Source organism: Leptidea sinapis, chromosome 22, assembly GCF_905404315.1.
Source record: "Leptidea sinapis chromosome 22, ilLepSina1.1, whole genome shotgun sequence".
NCBI classification, from domain to species: Eukaryota; Metazoa; Arthropoda; class Insecta; order Lepidoptera; family Pieridae; genus Leptidea; species Leptidea sinapis.
In genome coordinates, this window is record NC_066286.1 from 1,713,302 (window position 1) to 1,734,582 (window position 21,281).

At 36.3% G+C, this 21,281-nt stretch overlaps 1 protein-coding gene across 1 annotated transcript; it reads right to left on the reverse strand.

Annotated features, from left to right (window-relative positions):
* Positions 1–103: 103 nt before the first annotated feature.
* LOC126970963 (uncharacterized) lies at positions 104–13,664 on the reverse strand. The gene is made up of 8 exons (XM_050817113.1): positions 13,628–13,664; positions 12,878–13,034; positions 9,643–9,776; positions 8,503–8,673; positions 5,643–5,724; positions 4,800–4,839; positions 2,690–3,976; positions 104–2,487 (listed from the first exon to the last, which is right to left on the reverse strand). The coding sequence occupies exons 2-8, from the start codon at positions 13,025–13,027 to the stop codon at positions 173–175; spliced, it is 4,179 nt and encodes a 1,392-aa protein (XP_050673070.1). The 5' UTR covers positions 13,028–13,034; positions 13,628–13,664; the 3' UTR covers positions 104–172.
* Between the last annotated feature and the right edge of the window lie 7,617 nt (positions 13,665–21,281).

Sequence of the window (21,281 nt, forward strand, 5' to 3'; positions counted from 1 at the left end):
CCGCGCAGGGTATGGATGAGCGTTATTGAAACCATCGCGTGTATGTGTGGGTGCTATAGATACAAACTATATTAAATAATTCACTGTTCCCCGTGATCCACTGATTCCCATGTACACTTGATATTTTTGTTGCTTTAACAAATAAAGAAACCTAAAAAATATCACCCTGTTCTTAAATATGTGGCATATCAAGTTCATGTTTATATTCTGGTTCAGTTTTTGAATCGTAACTCTGTTTGACGATCTTCTCAAGAGGTTCATTGTCATAAATTTTGTAAGGAGGCTGCTGTGCTACATTATTTATCACATCTATTTCTATATCATTATTTGTAGTATCATAGGTTTGAGTATTTCCTTTTCTCTTTCGTACTATGGATGGATGTATCGACCTGAATAATTTTATCGGCATTGCTGTCTGAACATTTTCTGTTTTTTTATTTAAAATTTTTGAATGACCTTCCCGGCTTGAGCTACTTACTTGGGTATCTTCTACATCGTCAGTTAAATCTATACATTCTTTGACGCCGACTGATGCTTCTGCTTTTCGTAATAAAAATTTCTGTTTCTTTTGTGAATACATATTAAAACTCACCATTTCGCCACTCATAACATCCAATTTGAAGAAAGTAGCTTTTTTTTGTGATGCACATTTGAATTCATCGAATGAGGTAATTATGTGAAGATTAGGTCGACTAGCTAATATTTCAAATACTGTATGACCTAAAGTTATTTGAAAATCATCTATTTTATTATGGGACGACGGTTGATATTCGCCCAAGTACGTAGTTACCATGTTAGTACCATGAACTTCAATTGCCCACTCTTGGAATGGCGTTTCTAACTGTGATAAATTGCTGGTATTTGAATTACCTTCAGTTATACCGGATATTTCCACTAAATTCGACAGTAACATCTTTCGATTTATATTTGGTAGAGCTATATTTTTTGATTTATCAATTGCAACATTGGGTTGATTTTCATCTGCTGTATGTTGGCCTTTGCTGGTTTCAATGTCATCATTTCTTATGCCAGACATTTCCATTAAATCCGACAGTAACGTTTTGCGATTAATATCTGAAAGAACATCTATGTTTTTCGAATTATCTATTGCAATACTATCCAAATGTTTAGTCACGTTAACGCAATTATCGTAATATTCATCTGTTGTCAGTTTATCTTCACTAATATCAATGAAATATGCAAGATTGTTTTTTGTACTTGATGCACCTGTTTCCGTTACGGTATCAGTTTCGAACTTTCTAAAATTTGATGAATATTCAGTCTTCCTCAACGATGAAGTATGTTGTATGTATGTGGATAAGCTAGGGGTGTCATTAGGAGACTCACCATTGGATAACTCTGTCTTCTCTTTATCGTATCTTCTTAGTGAATCATTTACTAATAAATCTCTACAACGACATATCGCATTAGAACACCAAGGCTTTTTCAGTGATTCAACTTTTTGCGAATTATCTTTTTCCCAGCAATAGCAAGGTTTCGCGATGCTTCTTACAGCGGATTGAATTTCTTCGAATGAATTATTAGCATTGTTCATCGCATTGGCATCGTGTTGGGCTGGAACTTTACCACCCTCCTTATTTGGTTCCACTATCGTGTAATCAGTTTTCGTCAAATTAACATTATCATTTATGTTGACCCTGTTTCTGTAACACTTTTTGGTTGTCTCCGCATTCTTTCGATTCATTTTTCTTTGCGCTCTTCTTTTTTTTGATGCAGATGTTTTATTCATTTGCCTTTTTATTTTCCTTTTAACGATAGATGTAACCAGCACAGTATGTTTACATAAATTTTCCCAAGTAAATATTAAGAGTATTCTATCAACAGTGGTATTAGTCAGCAGTTTGTGTTTATTATATGAAGTGAAATTCAACGCATTTTTAAACCAGGGTATAGGAGGTCTTGGTTTGTTTTTTTCCTTGATATTTTGTATTTTACTATTCTGTTCCTCCTTTTGTGCCATTTTAAAGATAGGGCCATTCAGAACTTTTACGGCTATATATAAAGTATTGGCTACTCTATTAGTATACTGTTTGTGTATATTATAAACAGATTGGTGGTTATTTATAGTAGAAGTAGAAGTTTGAAATTTATTGATATTTGCGGGAGCTAATATAAAGTCTGTAGCTATTTTTGTGTGAATCGGTGAAGCTTCAGCAGTGAATAAATTCTGGTTAACACAAGGCATCTCATTTAAGTCTGGTAAATGTTTAACCTTATTAGGGCTCATGATTTCTGCTACAACATCAGTAGATATTGTTTCTAGTGCCGTAATTGGCGTTGTTATTTCTTTAGAAGTAACTGTTGTTGAAATATTGTCACAGCATACAGAAGTCTCTTCCAAACATACTAGGTCCTGAAGCTCCTGTTGCAAGTTATCGAATTTCAATTTCTTAAAACATTTTGATTTAGGATTTTTCCTTATGTCTACCAACCATGCATCAGTAACTTCTTTCTTAACGGGATATCCTACAATAATAACGATTGACATTATTATGAATTTCGATAATATGATAAGGACTAAAACAAAAAATAATAAAATGTAATTGGCCGCAAAGAAGTTTATCTTACAAAATAATTTTAAAAGAACAGTATCTTATACTATGATTCGGAAACTTGCACATAACCAGCCTGTCATAACAAAAAATTACCTCATTAATAAATTCATTACCGTTATCTTCCAGTACCATTCTGTCATGATCTGATTGTATGCCACTCGGTATTTTCCCCAAATTGTTCAATGCGCTTTCGTTACTAAGCGTCTTTTCTATATCCACAAAAAAGTCATCTAAAAAATAACTAGTTTGAATGATTTCTTTTTGTGAACAGTTCTTAACATAACGTTCCTTCTGTTTTTGCACTGATAAGTTGCAGTTTATATCAGCAACTGTTGATAGGTTTCGATTAACTATGGATTCTTTTGCTTCTAAGGAGATATCAAAAATATCATTACCTACATCTTGAAGACACACATTATGCATTACTGTTTCGTTTTCCGCAATTAACTGATCAAGTTCATTAAGTTGCACAGGACATTTAGAGCCAACATAACTATTTTCTTCAGGTTGTTTAGCGACTTCAGTAATAGTATTGCTTGTAACATTTGTTATAATTGGTAGAGTGAAGTCAAGATTGGATATATCTTCTATTAAATCCGGAATTACAACTGCTTCATCCTTAATTATTTCTGTCTCGTAACTTAGCGTCTTATCTATATCCCTTAAAAAGTTATCTAAAAAATAATTAGTTTGATCGATTTCTTTTTGTGAACAGTTCTTAACATCACTTCCTTTCTGTTTTTGCACTGATAAGTTCCGGTTTATATCAGTAACTGTTGATAGATTTCGATTGACTATGGATTCTTTTGCTTCTAATGAGTTATCAAAAATATCATCAACTATATCTTTAATACAAACATTATGCATTACTGTTTCCGCAATTAACTGATCATTTTCATTAAGTTGGACAGGACATTTAGGACCAACATAACTACCTGCTTCAGGTTGTTTAGCGTCTACAGTTATAGTATTCCTTCTAACATTAGTTATAATTGGTAGAGTAAAGTCAAGATTTGACATGTCTTTTTTGAAATCTTGAATTACGACATCTTCATCGTTAATTATTTTAGCTGAAATTTCAATAGCAGCTTCGTTTTCTTCTGTAATACCAATGCTAACTAATGTTCTTGCCTGTTCTTTAGTATTACGTTTTTCTATATTATTTGACCCTGTTGGGCTATCGTTAATGCTCTTTAGCGCCGTATCAATATTATCATCGTCAATCAATATTTGCTTCTTTTTTATATTTATGTCACAAAATTTGTCGGTATTAGAAGCGTCTTTTCTCGGCAGTGTTTTGTCTTTTGTATGTAAATAATCACTGCTTTCATTGGTTGAGTCATTTTCATGCGTGATTGTTCCAATTGGGATTTCGATAACTTGTGAGCTGGGATTGAATTCTGGAATTAAGATTTATAGTTAAATACCTGAAAACTATTAAAGCGTATCTTAAAGATTGTGTCGACCTCGAAAGCATATAATTAACACTATTTTTGCAGCTAAGATGATATTTAAATTATTAAAACTTTCGTGAGATATTGTAACGTTATTTATAAACACGGCTTTACTCACCGTATGTCAGTGTTGGTACCGACTAGTTTCGGACCATTCATTAGGGTGTCCCGTTTAATACTGCGGATTTGCGCTTGTAGTGCGCGGTTCGAAAGGACGGGGGGTGATGAAGAGCACGGTATCACTAAAACTATTGTTGTTCACGGGTGCACATAATGTACTCACAATGTCCGTCGGACATGTCCATCATGAATAACGATAGTATTTAGTATAGATAGTATGAGATAATATATTGCATCATAACATAAACAAGTCCCTGGTTACCGAAATAAGACAGGCAGACAACAATTTTATAAACACGCTATTCAAATATTTGTAAGTTATCAACGTCATCCGTATGCCTGTACTACCATCAAACGATGACGTCTGCCCTTAAAAGTATCCAGTTCAAGTCTATCTAGAAAAAACACTGGACACAGTTCCTTTTAAGCCGTGAGGCTGTTATATAATAATTTTCAGATGCTACTGTTGTGATCCCTAAAACAGGTCATCCTCGGGGAAGTCAACTCGTTGACTGTATTAATAATTAATATTACTTGTATGCCTATGGTTATGTATTTCGATCTTCCAAGCCCAAGTTGCCATCTCACCAATTATTAAAACTTTCATTGATTGAACTTCAATATTGAAATAATCATTAAAACAACTTACTACTGAGATTTGTAACTCTTTGCGAATATATCCTTGCTTTCTGTAACAAAGAAATTGTTTAAGTAGAATAAAAATAAGGCAAAGATTTTTAATTTTAACTATGATTTAAGGACTTATTGAAGCTGCAGATTCCGAAGCGATACGACTTAGGTACCTTCAAGTATAGATCATACGCCGACCTTAAGGCGAAGAGTAAGCAGAACACACGCAAACATGGTGGTTTTAGCAAAGTTTTGTGGTGAACGTATAGCATTTTGAGCTATGAACACTATTTAATCCCGTTACACATATCCTTAAGTCTCATTTGTAAGTTGCTAATGTTTGCTGTTGGTTATAGTTAGCACTGCCGTGCCTTTTTGAACTACCACTTTTCTTTGAAGTTAAACAAGTTTTTTGGCATGGCATGACGCATTTTTTTGTACTTCTCTCATAAAAGTTATTCTTATAGCTTGTTCTTTTTTGTGTAGGTTCATTTATTCAGATTAGTAGTGAATAACGAGGATTGTAAGCATATAAACTGTTTTCCACCGAAGAATTTTGAAAATATTGGCTTTGTTACATAGATGGCGGGCCGGCTGTCGTGAACTCATATCGCTCATGGTCGCTGGCATTTAGTGTCGCCTTGACTAGTAAAGAGTCTCTTGACCACTGGTTTTGCAGATGTCCATGAGCGGTTGCCTCGCAACTTCTCCATGTCTATCCATTTGCACCTTCTTATATAAAAAGGAGTACAAGCTTCCACACGTTGGTGGCAAAATTAGTGACATATTTATTTGTAGCCATATTTCTCTTGCAAAGTAGGTACATTATGTATAATGCACGTATGACATAAAGTGGACTTACAAATTCATCCAGTAATATGACCTTCTTCTCCTTTATCATGTCAGTCCAAGAGGGAAAGGGCTGTGTTATAATATGCCTGTAGCTGGAACAGAAATAACAACCTATATATATATCCACCGTAATTGTGCGTTTTATATACAAAAATAAAAATAAAAAATAACAAAAAAACAACCGACTTCAAAAACACTATTCCAAAACAATAGATATATTATGCATTAAAAAGAATTAAAATAATGTGTATTTTTATACAATCTAATTAATTAATCTAATTCTAGTTACGATTATTGTTATTTTTGGAATCGGTGTCCTTCCGCCGCGACCTGCTCTCACCTCTCGCCTCCTCACGACTCAAGCACATCTCATCCTTAACTATGTATGTAGTTACAAACCTATCTTGGCTTACACCTACTCCAAAAATTACAATAATCGTCACTAGAATTAGATTTATTAATTACAATGTATAAAAATACGCAATTATTTTTATTCTTTTTAATACATATTATATCTATTGTTTTGGAATAGTGTTTTTGAATTCGGTTGTTTTTCAACGTAGTAACGGAACTCTTCAATTCTTAGGAGCAAATTAACGATACTCAGCCGAATCTTTTGTATGCTATCCGGACATTTGAGTCACCTACCTATCTATCGTCGTTATGGGTCCAAGTTATTGTCGTAGTTAAATATGAACATCAATGGAACTCCTTGATGACTTACAGTACAAGGGTGAGATGTGTAGCAGAATTTGAAACTGTCTATAATCAAATTGCAATGCGCTTACGTTCATTGCAGTGCCTATTGTGCTAGCACTCTTTTAAACATCCACTTCAACATACTGAACTTCATTGCAAAAGGTAAAAAACTGTACCTACCTTGTATAAGGTCACGTATAAAAATAACTCAGTTATTGGTCTAAAGTATTAATAATGTAATAATAATAATGATCCCAAAATCGCACACAAATTCTCTGCACACTCGAGAACCTCGGACACGATATCCATATTGCTGAAATCATAATTATGAGCGGCGGCCATCTCGAATTTCAAAAATGATTCCAAAATCGTTCTCTGCACCCTCCAGAACCTCGGATACGATACCCATAATGTAGTAATCATAATTTTGCGCGGCGGCCATCTTGGATTTCAAAAATGATCCCATCCATCCCAGTATTAACAGGTATCGTAATTTTAATTCAATATTTTTCGTTAACAATTTCAGGTAAAAATTTTAGCAATATAACTGTAGCGCTTTTTGTGCTAAAGATGTATCTTTCGGGACAAAACCCTCAAACATGGGTATATTCACTTCACGTATAGATTGAATAATGTCTTTTTTTTTTTATGGAATAGGAGGACAAACGAGCGTACGGGTCACCTGTTGTTAAGTGATCACCGACGCCCACAATCTCTTGCAACACCAGGAGGAGAGCACTGGGTCCCCGACAATTCGAGCTGCTCTGCGTTGCACGCGGTCAAATGGATCGAGCTGATACTGGGGTGCGCCAGACCAGAGATGACAGCAATACTCCATGTGTGGCCGGACCTGCGCTTTGTAGAGCGCTAGTATGTGGGCCGGCTTGAAGTATTGCCGTGCTCTATTAATGACGCCCAGTTTCTTTGAAGCCAATTTGGCTTTGCCTTCCAGATGACCACGAAATTGGCAATCGCTCGAGATTTCGAGACCCAGTATTCCGATACTAGGCGAGGCTTTGAGGGAAGTGTTGTCGAAGAGCGGTGATACGACAAATGGGGTTTTTTTAGTGGTTACCGCGCAAACTTGAGTCTTCTGGGGGTTAAATTGGACAAGGTTCAATTTTCCCTATTCCGCGACCTTGTCAAGAGAGGACTCGATAGAAGACACAAGTTTCTCCCGGCACTGGTCGACGATTTCCCGAGAGAGACCTGCATGGCCCTTGTATATGGCATCACCAGTGCTGTCGTCTGCATAGCAATGAATGTTGGAGGTGTCCAACACATCATTGATATGCAGAAGAAACAGCGTGGGAGACAGCACACAGCCTTGGGGCACTCCAGCATTCACGGGCTTCGGGTTCGAGCAATATCCGTCGACAACGACCTGTATGCTGCGCCCAGTGAGGAAGCTGGAGGTCCACTTGCACAAGCTCTCGGGAAGCCCAAATGATGGAAGTTTGTAGAGGAGCGCCTTGTGCCATACACGATCAAAGGCCTTCGCTATATCCAGGCTAACTGCCAGGCCTTCCCCCTTGCTTTCAATAGCCGCAGCCCATCTATGTGTCAGGTATACCAGAAGATCACCTGCCGACCGACCATGGCGAAACCCGTATTGTCGGTCGTTGATCAACTGGTGACCCTCTAGGTATACCAAGAGCTGACGGCTAATTATGCTCTCCATGATTTTGGAGAGCAGGGAGGTAATAGCAATAGGCCTGTAGTTTGCCGGATCCGAACTGTCTCCTTTTTTTTTGGATCGGATGGACAAGGGCTGACTTCCATGAGTCAGGGACTACGCCTTTAGAATAAGAGTGCCGGAATAAACGCGTTAGCACCGGCGTCAACTCAGGGGCACACGTCCTAAGCACGATTGGAGAAATGCCATTCGGCCCGCTCGACTTCCTGACGTCCAACGAAAACAGAGCTCGCCTAACAGTTTTCTGTCTGAACTGTACTTCAGGCATAGAGCTCTGACACCGCGGGATGGTCGGCGGTGTTTTTCCGTTGTCGTCAAGAGTCGAGTTGGAGGCGAAAAGAGTGCACAAGAGATCGGCTTTCTCTTTTGCCGTATGGGCCAGGGTGTCATTCCTCATGTGCAACGGCGGCATGGACGGCTGGCTGAAGTTACCAAGAGCAGCTTTCGAAATGTCTGACAAAAAGGCGATACTTACGCCCTCCCAATATCCACAAGCAGTTCGCTAGCCTTGTACATTTCACAGGCTTTACGTAGCAGTGAGGGGTTGCCATGGTAGTTCCACCAAAAGTTGTAGAACCTGTTGCGTGTCCGCTCCTTGAGCTGGTACCACCTGCGCTGTAGTAACATTGACGAGCATTTGCGATTTCTGAAAACAAAGTTATTTCAACCAAACTGAACCCAGGAAAATATAAGAATAGTGGCGTTGTCATGTGTTTCGCAAGACGACCTCAATATACAAGAGTAACGCCATTTACGCCAGCTTAACCGGTGTGAAATAGCAGCCTGTTGCAACCATATTTAGTAAACATTTGCTGGTTTCCACTCCTCAAATAACGTATGAGCGAGCCACCAGACATTTTGGTTTTGCGCAAATCCGACCAACCCCTAGGAGGGTAATGCTACTGTGGTATGGTGCAAAACTTCTTTATTTGTACCCAAGGACATGGTATATTTTGATGGGTCATTCTTTAGATATAAATAAACTTGTATCAGAATATTCCCGCTCTTTCATAGTATCTAGAATCATTAAGAAGGTAAGTACCTACTAAACACAAATTAACCTACCTATACGAGTCGTGTGTGTGCGCTTATTTGTATAATTTTAGTAAGTAGTAGCTTTCTAAATACTTAAAAAGGAAAGTACCTACAATGTAGTATGTACTGCATGGAGTTACCAGTGGGAGGCTCCTTTGCACAGGATGCCGGCTAGAACTTGGGAGGTACCACAACGGCGCCTATTTCTGCCGTGAAGCAGTTATGTGTAAGCATTTTGTTTTCGGTCTGAGGTGCGCCGTAGCTAGTGAAATTACTGAGCAAATGAGACTTCACATCTTATGTCTCAAGGTGACGAGCGCAATTGTAGTGCCGCTCAGAATTTTTGGGTTTTTCAAAAATCCTGAACGGCACTGCATTTTTATGGGCAGGCCGTATCAATTACCATCAGCTGAACGTCATGCTGGTCTCGTCCCTTATTTTCATAGAAAAACAATGAAGATATAGTGGTGACATTAAACGAACGTGCATGTAGAGTTACTTAACCATTACCATAAAATAAAAATAAAAAAATTCATAATTCACATAAATAACATTAATTTTCATAATTAATATAACATACCCCTCATTGTATTCCTTAGTAAGTTTCAACCACGCATCAACTAATTTTTCACCAGAAAGCTCCTCTATGCTGCACTCCTGAACTTTGAAGAACAGCTCCACTAATGCTTCCTGCTCCTCATCCACCTTTGTATCCTAGATAGTTGAATATGTTTACTTCCTTACTAATACTATTATAAATCCTCAAATATAATTTGAAAAATAAAATTTTATGAAGGATGTGGGACTCGAACCCACGACCTCTGGCGTTCCGTGCCTGTGCTCTTACCAACTGAGCTAACCGTTCGAGTGACGTATCTTCATAAAATCTTGTATGCTTTGTTCAACTCTCAGATTGTGACATCTTCTACAGGATCTACTTTACAGTTGATAACCTGCTCAACCCCAATACTTGCATATTAGGAAATTGACTTGAGGTGTCGCTCTTGTAAATCTAAACAATTTGTTATGTTTTTAAAGTGATAACCCTCACTTTTAGGATTAATACACAAATAAAATTAGAAAAACAAAATTTTATGAACGATGCGGGACTCGGACCCACGACCTCTGGCGTTCCGTGCCAGTGCTCTTACCAACTGAGCTAACCGTTCGAGTGACGTATCGTCATAAAATTTTGTATGCTTTGTTCAACTCTCAGGCTGTGGCTTCATCTACAGGATCTACTTTACTAAAAGTGAGGGTTATCACTTTAAAAACATAACAATTGTTTATATTATCAATCCTTATATTTGTTTGTATAGAATAACCTCAAAATTATTTCCCGCATTTTCATATAATTATTATCAGTGGGTAACATGGACTGTATTTTTTTTTAAAAAAATACCTAATTCCATGGTAAAATAATGTAATTAGATACTTGAGAGCCAGCTTAATTACATAAATAAGGCCACATAACATTTATAGCATTAATAATTAATGCTTTAAATAAAAACTTGTTTATACGAATCTTACATTGTATTTATGTATGTTTAAGTAAGTATATTGTATTAAATATATCGTTGTCTTGTAACACATAACACAGGCTATATATACTTAACTTGGGGCAAGATAATTTGTGTAAAAAGTGTGTCAATATTATATTATAACATTGTTTTATTATCTTTACATTATAATGATAGTTACTTCCAGAGACATTTGTACAATACATAAGACAACAATTATTAAAGGTAGGTATGAAAACAATTTTAAGGGTCAACGAAAATAGACAAGACAATAACTTATCTTAATATAGTACCTAATTGGACTGTATTGAGCAGTTACAAAGTTACGTTCAATGTATTTTTATAAGTCTGGTTTCACTACGAAACCTGTTTCTTGGCTAGTTGATGCAATTTAAGACAGTAATGTAAAACTTATGGGATTAATTTCGATTTTTATGAGTAAAGTTGCAAATTTAATTCTTTGTTTATGTTGCATGTGTTAGTATATTCTCTTTTTATTCTACGCTTGCTTGTGGCGGCGATGTGGGACGGGTCGTTCCCTTCGCTAAAATGTGGTCAAGGGTGGTGATGGCTGGCCCATGCGTGAGGCTCGGCTTCAGATTCTTAAAAGTTATTATATATATATATATATATATACCTTTATTTATTTACTGTGTTTGTGGATGATGCAGCTACTGTACTCAATATTTGTTTTGTATTAATTACATTTACAGTGGAGCGTCGTTTGACCGACCGTCGCTCAACCGAACGACCGCTTATTCGAACTACTTCGCCCGCCCGTTCCGCGCGGCAGTGCTCTCCACTGACCTGTTTAAATACCACTGGACAGGCTGTTCCTTAAGTTTCACAGCAAATTTTTTGTGCCTAATTGAAGCGCCACTCGCGAGAGTCCAGAGAACTAATTTTGACGTATAATAAAAATGGCTGCAAAGGAACGTACAATACTCTGAGGTATTTTTGTATTTTGAATTAATTTCGTTCGTTTTCCGTCATATTTATACTTCAAGAACCAACGTTATAAAGTACACAATCTTTTTTGTAAATAGTTTCCCACCATCTATTGATGTTTGCTGAGGTTGTCATCACTAGTTTTGGTGCCGCAGACTCTCGCTACATGGTCAACAGCGCCAAAATGGCGAATATCAAACAAGCACAAAAGCAATTTGACAGTGCGTCGTATATAGTAGAGGTCAGTGGTGCTCGCACACTTGTCGCGAATGGTACTAGCATCTCATCACGTCTAAGATCCAAGTAACCGCTAGTCGAGAAATGAAATTTTGGCGCATGAAAGTTAACTCTTTAAAATGCCTAAATGATCGACGATGAAATTTCCGGGTACCAAATTACGCAGGATAGCGAAATTTTAGACCTCATGACTAAGAAGGCTAATACTAATGAAGAAGAAAACATAATTCGTGCTTTTGAAGTGTTTAATTGTTTAGATATTGCCTTGCGCTGGTTTGAAACACAGGCTGAAAGCGACCAGTATCAAATATCTGTCTTTAAAAAAGTACGTAACTTAGCTGAACGTAAGTGGGTAGGCTTGCTTCGGCAGACGAAGATTGTAGATTTTTTAAGCGTTAATTTTACCTAGTACAAACATGTTTTAGTATAAAATTGTCTGTACTATTTTTTACCTGTACATAAATATGTATAGCTGAATCAATATACAAAAAATTAAAGGTTGTTCGATTACACGAAAATATCGGTTGTCCGAACACCCATGTCCCCCAATTAGTTCGGATAATCGACACTCTACTGTACTTTTTTGACTTACTCGTGTAAGGCATTGAATATTTGACGTTTGAGTATGTTTGTTGCATCATCTTACATATTATATTGTAATTGAAATGATTTGTAAATCGATGAAAATATATATCTTGATTTAAAAGAGCGGCAATGAGTTTCTTGTTACTTCTTCTCACTAGCTCAACCCTTTACGAAGTAGCAGTGGGTTCAATAATAAAAATATATTTTTTTTGACATTCATAAGTGTCATTTCCGTGACCTACATGCATAAAGTGATTTTAATTTAAATATAATTATGTTTATGAAGATTTGCCTACGAAAATTAACAAAAGTCGATACGTTGGTAACAAAATGGTTGCTTCTTTTTTCAGCAAATGGGAAGATAGCTACTGTCTCTCTTGAAAACCAAAGGAAAGACTGCAGATTAATGATGCGCTTAAATATTTTTGAAATGCTAAAAGGTTCGTGCCTACGAGTCACTCATGAACAGATAGTTTCAGAGGTGGTAGTGTTGACACGATGGCGCAACTTTTGGCGGTGGCTTACCTCACCAATTACATTGATATCCTCATGCACCAACACCAGGTCATACAGCAGCCAGTCTGTCTGGGTGAGTCTGGCTTTAGCGGTGATGTCTGGAATGTGATCATTGGCTGGCAGAAGATGCCTCAGCTTCATCAATGTGAGGGCGCGCATACGGTCCCTGTACAGATTCTTTTTTGTAATTAATAAATCATAAATCAGGTCTTTGTAAAATTTTGCCTTTAATTATGTTGTTTAGTGTAGCTTCTACCAGTGCGAGCAGTGTGCATTTATAAGAATCACATTCTAACCAGTTGAATGCTTCTGTGCACAGGATGCCGACTAGGTTATGGGTACCACAACGGCGCCTATTTCTGCCATGAAGCAGTAATGTGTAAGCATTACTGTGTTTTGGTCTGGAGGACGCGGCAGCTAGTGAAATTACTGGACAAATGAGACTTAACATCTTATGTCTCAAAGTGACGAGCGCAATTGTTGTGCCGCTCAGAATTTTTGGGTTTTTCAAGAATCCTGAGTGGCACTACATTGTAATAGGCAGGGTGTATCAATTTCCATCAGTCATCATCAATTTTCATTGTCATACTCGTCACGTCCCTTTTTTCACTAAAAAAAAACATCGCACTAACCAATAATACTTGAATCATTACACTTCATAGTTACCTAGCCTACGGCTGCTACAGACTCCTACTACAATTTCGAATGCCAAGAACAATTTGTGTCATAAATTACTTACTATAAAGACGTCATACATACCACAACACTTTACAATCACAGCGCGTTTGACTGCGAATGTTCTCCCATAAATCATCCTGACTCTTTTCGTCATGAACGACGCCGAGTCTTCTAGAAACAGCGCGGATCAACTGTAGCTTAAGATTCTTTATTTTCGACGCTCCTTTCTTATCTTTTGTCTTAGTCCACATTGATCTCTCTTTTTTTTCGCCACATATTTGTGTATTGCAGTCAGGGAGTGGCTTTTCATCTCTTTGCACACCCAAATCCTCAGTATCCGCCGTATTTATAATATTTTCCATCGTAGAGTGTTTATGTACGGTATCTTTGTGGTTCTTATTTAATGGTTTCTTTATATATGCTGTTCATGGAAAAACATCTTAATGTATCTGCGATTAAAATTTTTTAGTAAATTTAAATTGAAATTAGTGTAAAAAATATAAATTTTACTAGCTGACCCTGCAAACGTTGTATTGCCGTATAAAGTGATAAGAAAAGAAAACAATAATTAAAATTTTTGAGGTATAAAAAATAGATGACGACCGATTCTCAGACCTACCAAATATGTTTGTTTTTAACTTCCTGAGAAAGTTAGAAAGATATAAAAATTCTAATAAGTTATTCATTTTAAACTTACTATTCTTTCAACTTGATTTCAGAACGACACCTCAAAGGAAAAACAAAATTGTTGTTTTTATGTAATTCCGAGCATTTTCATATTTCCTTTTAAACCTTCTCTGGACTTCCACAAATAATTCAAGACCAAAATTAGCCAAATCTGTCCAGCCGTTCTCGAGTTTTAGCGAGACTAACGAACAGCAATTCATTTTTATATATATAGATTGTAAAAAAAATCGTGGGGTGCTTTTTACGATATTATAAAATTAATAATTCTTCTACACTTCACTACACTATTTTCAATTTAAATTTATTAAAATTTATTTTCAATTTTTAAGTTGAATTTTATATAAAGCGTGCTTTTTAGTTTTTTTTAATTTTAATTTTTTAGTAAAATTTTCTATAAAAGCGTATTTTTAAGACTATTAAGTACTTTAACATCAATTCCTGCCTTATCGACTATAGATAAAAATTATAAAAGTTGACAAAAATCTTAGTTTGCAAATTGAATAATGGAATAATCTTATCTTTGTGTATTGTCATCGGTCCTCGATAAATCTACAAAGTTTGATTGAAATCTGGCCGTTTAAAGTGGGTCAAAATAGCGTCTAAAGGAGTCAGTTACAAACATACAAGTGAAGCTAATATAAAGCGTAAAAAAAGAAGATAAAAAGGATTTTTATTTGTATTTTCGTGCAGGGATTTTTTATGATTTCGAATACGGCATTATACCAGACGAGTCGTTTAAATTGCGTTTATAGATGGAGGCCATTTTTAAGCAATCATATGACGAATTTAAGCGCGGTCAAGTCTAGAAGAAAGAAATAGTTGTCTAACAGTTGGCTAACAGCCATCCGAAGGAAGTCTGGTAGCAGTGAAAAATTTTATTTTAGAAAACAAACGAATTGCATTCAAAGAAATACCTGTAATCCGGAACTGGCGCCGGTCCTTACCCGTCTTTTCTGGCTCTGCTACTTATCAGGCGTAGTCCCGAAATTATGGAAGGCGGCTTTAATACACCCGACTCGACAGTACGGTTTCCGTCAAGTTCTCTCAGCTGGTGATCATGTCTCACCCATAAATGGTTATACTTAATTGGGCATGTTGTAGATTAGATCGATAATAATCTGCGTACTCAAGCCGGTGCCAATCAGTATGTACCTCTATAGTCTTCAATAAGTCTAATATGAATATCGACAATAAAAAGGCATAAAAGGCATTTAATTTCTCAAAATTAATTCCTTTAGAATTCTTTTTGATGTCATTTCTAATATACTAGATACTACATACCGCTTCGGACACAAATAGAGAAGAAGCGGCGCAAGAAACTCTCCCAGCATTCTTTTTTTTGCGCTCATTTCAATAAAAATATATAATATTGTACAGTCATTTATATCGCTATAAAATAATCATAATCTAGTCCCAGGCTGTCCGATCACTTAGATATTCAGCTGTGGAATAGGTAATTTACGACAGAGCCTTTTTTTGTAAAAAAAAATATTTTTAGATAATGCCTGAACAGTGGCTGGGACTTTATTATAAAAGTGTATACATTTTATACACACATTATATACACAATACAGTGATAATAATACACATAGATAAGTGAAAGTAATATACCGAAACACAGTAATGTTTACACATTACTGATTCACGGCAGAAATAGGCACCGTAGTGGTACCCATAATCTATCCGGCTTCCTGTGCTCCGGAGCCTCCCTCTGGTATTTTTCCTTAGATCATTTATGCGTCTAGACATTTATGTGACTAGACTATACTTTTTCACAGCTGTCATAGTCTATGACAGCTGTGAATAAGTCGAAAAAATAGAGTAAAACTAATCTCTAACACATAGTGTCATACAAATCGCGAGTGTACGACGTAGATTGTCACGCACACTAGCTAATATTCCTGGCCTGTTTTCATCAGTTATCTAACAGTAAGAGACTATCTTGACTTATAAATTATCTTTAAAGCATTTTCCACCCAATATCCAAATAAAATAAAATAAAACAAAAAACTATACTAATATTAATTATTATAATATGATTACTTACATGAAGAAGAGTAGTTACTAAGAGAAGTGTACCAAGAATACTAGCAGCTCTTCTGTGCTGGGTAGCTAGGCTGATCCGTTGAAATAGCTGCCAGAGCTGAAGGCGCATGGACTTGAGAAGGAGCTTGACCTTCTTCCAAGTCATTCTTTTGTCATGTCGACAAAAGACCGTCCCACACCAGCGCCCAAGGCAGTATATCTTTTTCTTTCTTTTATTAAAATAAGGGATGAGACGAGCAGGACGTTCAGTTGATGGTAATTTATACGCCCATTAAAATGTAGTGCCGCTCAGGATTCTTGAAAACAAACCAAATTCTGAGCGGCAATACAATTGCGCTCGTCACCTTGAGACATGTTAAATCTCATTTGCCCAGTAACTTCACAGACCGAACACAGTAATGCTTGCACATTACTGCTTCACGGCAGAAATAGGCGCAGTTCTGGTATCCATAATCTAGCCGGTAGCCTGGGCAAAGAAGCCTCCCACTACCAAAATAAAAATCATTATTGCATATTACATATACTTCTTGATTTATATTTACAACACTCAAGTTGGCTTTAGAATCTCAACGAATTACAGAAAAGGTTTTATTTGTGCAAAGCAACTCACTTACATGCTGTTTCGGAAACCGGAATAGGTACAGTATAGCCGACAAAATGTCCAATTGCCGCAAAAACAACAGAAGATCAAAATAAGATGGTGTTCTCCAAAACGTGCACGGTAAAAGGTTTCTTTGTGTACGAAATAATTAAAAAATAAATACATCGTGTTAAATAGCACTAGTCCAACTCACAATTAATATGGCTATTATTTAAAACAAATAGCTCGGCACCCTTCGTATGTGAGTTTCATATATATAGCACGTCTTTTATACACCTCTGTGATAAGTCTGTTAAATAAATGGCTCTTTTAAACCCAGGTCTACATATAGCGAATAACGGCGAAAGAAGCAAGCGAAAAATCTTGAAAAACCTTCACGACTACGTGGCAAATAACATTTTATACTAGTTGACCCGACAGACGTTGTTCTGTATATAATAAATAAAATAATGTTTTTTATGAATTTGTCAGTAATATATCATAACATCAAGAATTATTTCTTAAAATATGCTCCCTGTTGTTGTAATGAAAGTGTTTTACAGCAGAACTGTCAAACCGTGCGTCAATAAATTCTCTCATAGAAAATATGTCCATACAAAACAAATATCGGACGACGGGGGACACATCAAGGGAAAAACAAAATTGTTGTTTTTATTTAATTCCGAACACTTTCATAAGTATTCACCTTTTAAACCTTCCCTGGACTTCCACAAATAATTCAAGATCAATATTAGCCAAATCGGTCCAGCCGTTCTCGAGTTTTAGCGAGACTAACGAACAGCAATTAATTTTTATATATATACTAGCTGACCCGACAGGCGTTGTTCTGTATATAATAAATAAGATAATGTTTTTATATGAATTTGTCAATAATATATCATAACATCAAAAATTACTTCGTAAAATATGCACACTGCTGTCGTAATGAAATTGTTTCACAGCAGAACTGTCAAACCGTGCGTCAATAAATTCTCTCATAGAAATTTTGTATGGACACATCAAAGGAAAAACAAATTTGTTGTTTTTATCTAATTTAGCAGCATTTTCCTATTTATTCACCTTTTAAACCTTCTCTGGACTTCCACAAATAATTCCAGACCTAAATTTGCCAAATCGGTCCAGCCGTTCTCGAGTTTTAGCGAGACTAACGAAGAGCAATTCATTTTTATATATATAGACTAGTGGACCCGTCAGACGTTGTCCTGTAAACATGTTTTAAATTTGAAAAATCGGTCCAGCCGTTTAGGAGGTAGTTCAATTGTGAATCTAAACCATTCTCGAATCCACCTGAATACACACAGAAAGTTTCATTAGAATCGGTCCAGCCGTCTAGGAAGAGTTCAGTGACATACACACGCACACAAGAATTATATATATAAAGATACTAGTGGACCCAACAGACGTTGTCCTGTACAATTTAAAACATTTAAACTAGAAAAATCGGTCCAGCCGTTAGGAGCAGTTCACTAACATACACATGAGCAGGAGAATTATATTATATGGGCGGAATTGAGAATCTAAACCAATCTCAAATTCACTGAAACAAACAAAAAAGTCATCAAAATCAGTCCAGCCGTTTAGGAGGTAGTTTAATTGTGAATCTAAACCATTTTCGAATCCACCTGAAGACACACACCAATCTCAAATTCACAGGAACACACAAAAATATCATCAAAATAGGTCCAGCCGTTTAGGAGGTAGTTCAATTGTGAATCTAAACCATTCTCGAATCCACCTGAATACACACAGAAAGTTTCATTAGAATCGGTCCAGCCGTCTAGGAGGAGTTCAGTGACATACACACGCACACAAGAATTATATATATAAAGATATATATAAAGATAGATAGAAGATTGATAATAAATATAACATACTTCCATCTGGCAAATAATTATGTCAAATAAGATTATTTCATTATAGTAATAGAAAAGGGAAAGCATACACATGCTGAAGAGGATAAGAATAACAAAACACTACTTAATTGATGAAAATTAAAAAAGATTAAATTAAAATTACTACTTAAATAGTTTATACGTCTAGATAGAGTCTCTTGCTGTTAACAACGGGCCAGGAATATTAGTGTGCGTGACAAGCCACGTTTTACACTCGCGATTGAGAGGTTAGTTCTAAAGTATATATTCTTTTTCACAGCTGTCATAGTCTATCTAGACGTATAAATGATCTAAGCCTAACGGGTTATTCATTATTAAACTATTTACGACTATCCTGGACCCTGGTAGGAATCTTCCGCCAACTGGATTGAAAAAATGTGGAGTGGTAATCAACATGAGAATAGGAACTATTTAATATACCCCAATTATCTGGTAAAAAAACTGCTGAAAACTGTAAATGTTTAGAATTGTAATATTTTTTTTTTAATTTTGCTGAAAGTTACCTACACTAACTTATTTCGTGTATTTCGTAAAAGGGCTTGTGTCCAAAGGCGTTAATAAAAAATTACGGAAACTAATAAAACAATATAATAATAATTATTCAAATGTTGTGAGCCTTCTTGAGTGTAAATTCCGCTATCTTTCGTCTTCAACCAATTCGACACGTGTTTCGTCTTCAGACTTCTCATGCCAGAATTTGGCGTGTCAACATCTCCTGAGGATGCCTCGTGTAGAGGCGAAACACGTGTCGGATTGATTGAAGATGAATCTTAGCCGTATTAACATTAGGATGATTATGGATTTCCGCAATATAATAATAAATTTTCATAAAATTTATTCATACGAATATATTTACCCAGCACACACGTAGAATTAACCAGATGTTATCACATGCACACTGACACTTTTGGCAATACTGAAATTTGTATTAAATCTCTAAAAACACTGAAAACATATTATTTTGTCTTTGAAGAACTACGGAGCAACAATTGCGTCGGCATTCAAAAACAAAATGGTGTTTTTTTAATATTTCACGGCTTGTGGCAGAGTTGCCTGTTACAATGAGTGTGGGTGAGATGGACTGTGTCTGTTTCTTTCTAGCATAGTTTTAGGCCGTGTTTCCAACTGCAAGACAACTTCTGCGAGAAATGTCCGACAGTCTGTCTGACAGCAGCTTGCAAGTGTAAACGCCGTTGCAAGTGCTGTTGCGACAGTTTGTCAAGCGCTTCTTGCGAGTAATTGCGAAAGCATGTGTAAACATGTCTGCAGCGACAGATCTCTAATCTCGCTGCTTATTGGTTTAGTTTCGTATATCTCGCAGCAAATATTGCCCGCACGGCTTGTGTTTTTGTTAAAATTGAAAATTATGAGTTAACGACAAAGTTGAATGGTCTCGTGGAGAAACTATAAAGTTAATAGCATTTTATGAGTGCAATCCTTGTTTGTGGGACAACCAGTATGCGGATTATAAAAACCAAATTAAAAAAAGCTCTGTGCTTAATTCCACCCTAAAAGAATTCTTACAACTGAGAATGAAATCCGAAAAATCGCAGCGTCAAAACGAGTCGTTCCTTCGGTGATATCGAATCTCTGAAAAGTGTGTCTTGACTCTTGTGGCTTGTATTTATAACGTCACTAACTTTTACAAAGCTTCTTAATCAACTGCGCTGCGGTCATACGAATAAAATTAAAATATTGATGACCATCTTCCAGATGTATTTCATGTAATTTATTATGGTAAGCGCCAGCTTCACGTCTCCGAGAGATCCATTCTCGAAACCAAATTGATCTTTTTTTCTTATCCAACAACAAAATTGTTAATGCAGCTGTTACGCGTGTTGACGGCATAATTTCACAATATAGAATAGAATAAATTGCGATAGTTTCTATAGCGGCACTCGTAAGCTCTCGTGTGTAAACACCTCCGCGATAAGTTACGATAGTATGATCCGCGAGCTTCTCGCAAGACATTTATTGCAGAAATAAATTGCAGGAATTAGTACGACATATAAACAATATTGCAAGACTTCCGCGAGTTTACTTGCAGGTGGAAACGGGGCCTTATTCCCTTTTAGTTATCATAATTCGCTTGTCAACCAGTCAGGCGGGTCGCCTGTCCTCGGTATCATTATATATTACGTCATACAACTGACTACGACGTGCACTTAAAGTTAATTTTAGAACTGACCATTCCTTGTACAAGTAATTATTGTTTTGTTATTAAGTTTATTATTCTCCGTTTCACGGACGGACGACAACAACTATTTAAAGAACTGGTAATACTGACAATGTGTTGTAGGTCAAGGCCTTTGATTAATACGCGACTTCATGAAGGTTAAAATGATTTAATTTTCAATGCATGCAGGGAGTTTTTTATTTTTTGGGCTTTATAAAAATTTACCTGGGTGAACACCTATGTATTACCAAAGAATATAATAGTACAATTAGTATTACGTTGTAATGTGTGTACGGTCATGTCTAGTACCCAATGGCACGACCATTAGGGTAT

Bases quoted from the DNA above. Each gene is read 5' to 3' on its own strand.
- LOC126970963 (XM_050817113.1), bottom strand. From the start codon at position 13,027: ATGCGCGCCCTCACATTGATGAAGCTGAGGCATCTTCTGCCAGCCAAT. The intron at 9,777-12,877 runs GTAAGCCACCGC...TCAACTATCTAG, and splicing joins ATATCAATGTAATTGGTGAG to GATACAAAGGTGGATGAGGA. The intron at 2,488-2,689 runs GTAATGAATTTA...TTATTATTGTAG, and splicing joins AATGGTACTGGAAGATAACG to GATATCCCGTTAAGAAAGAA.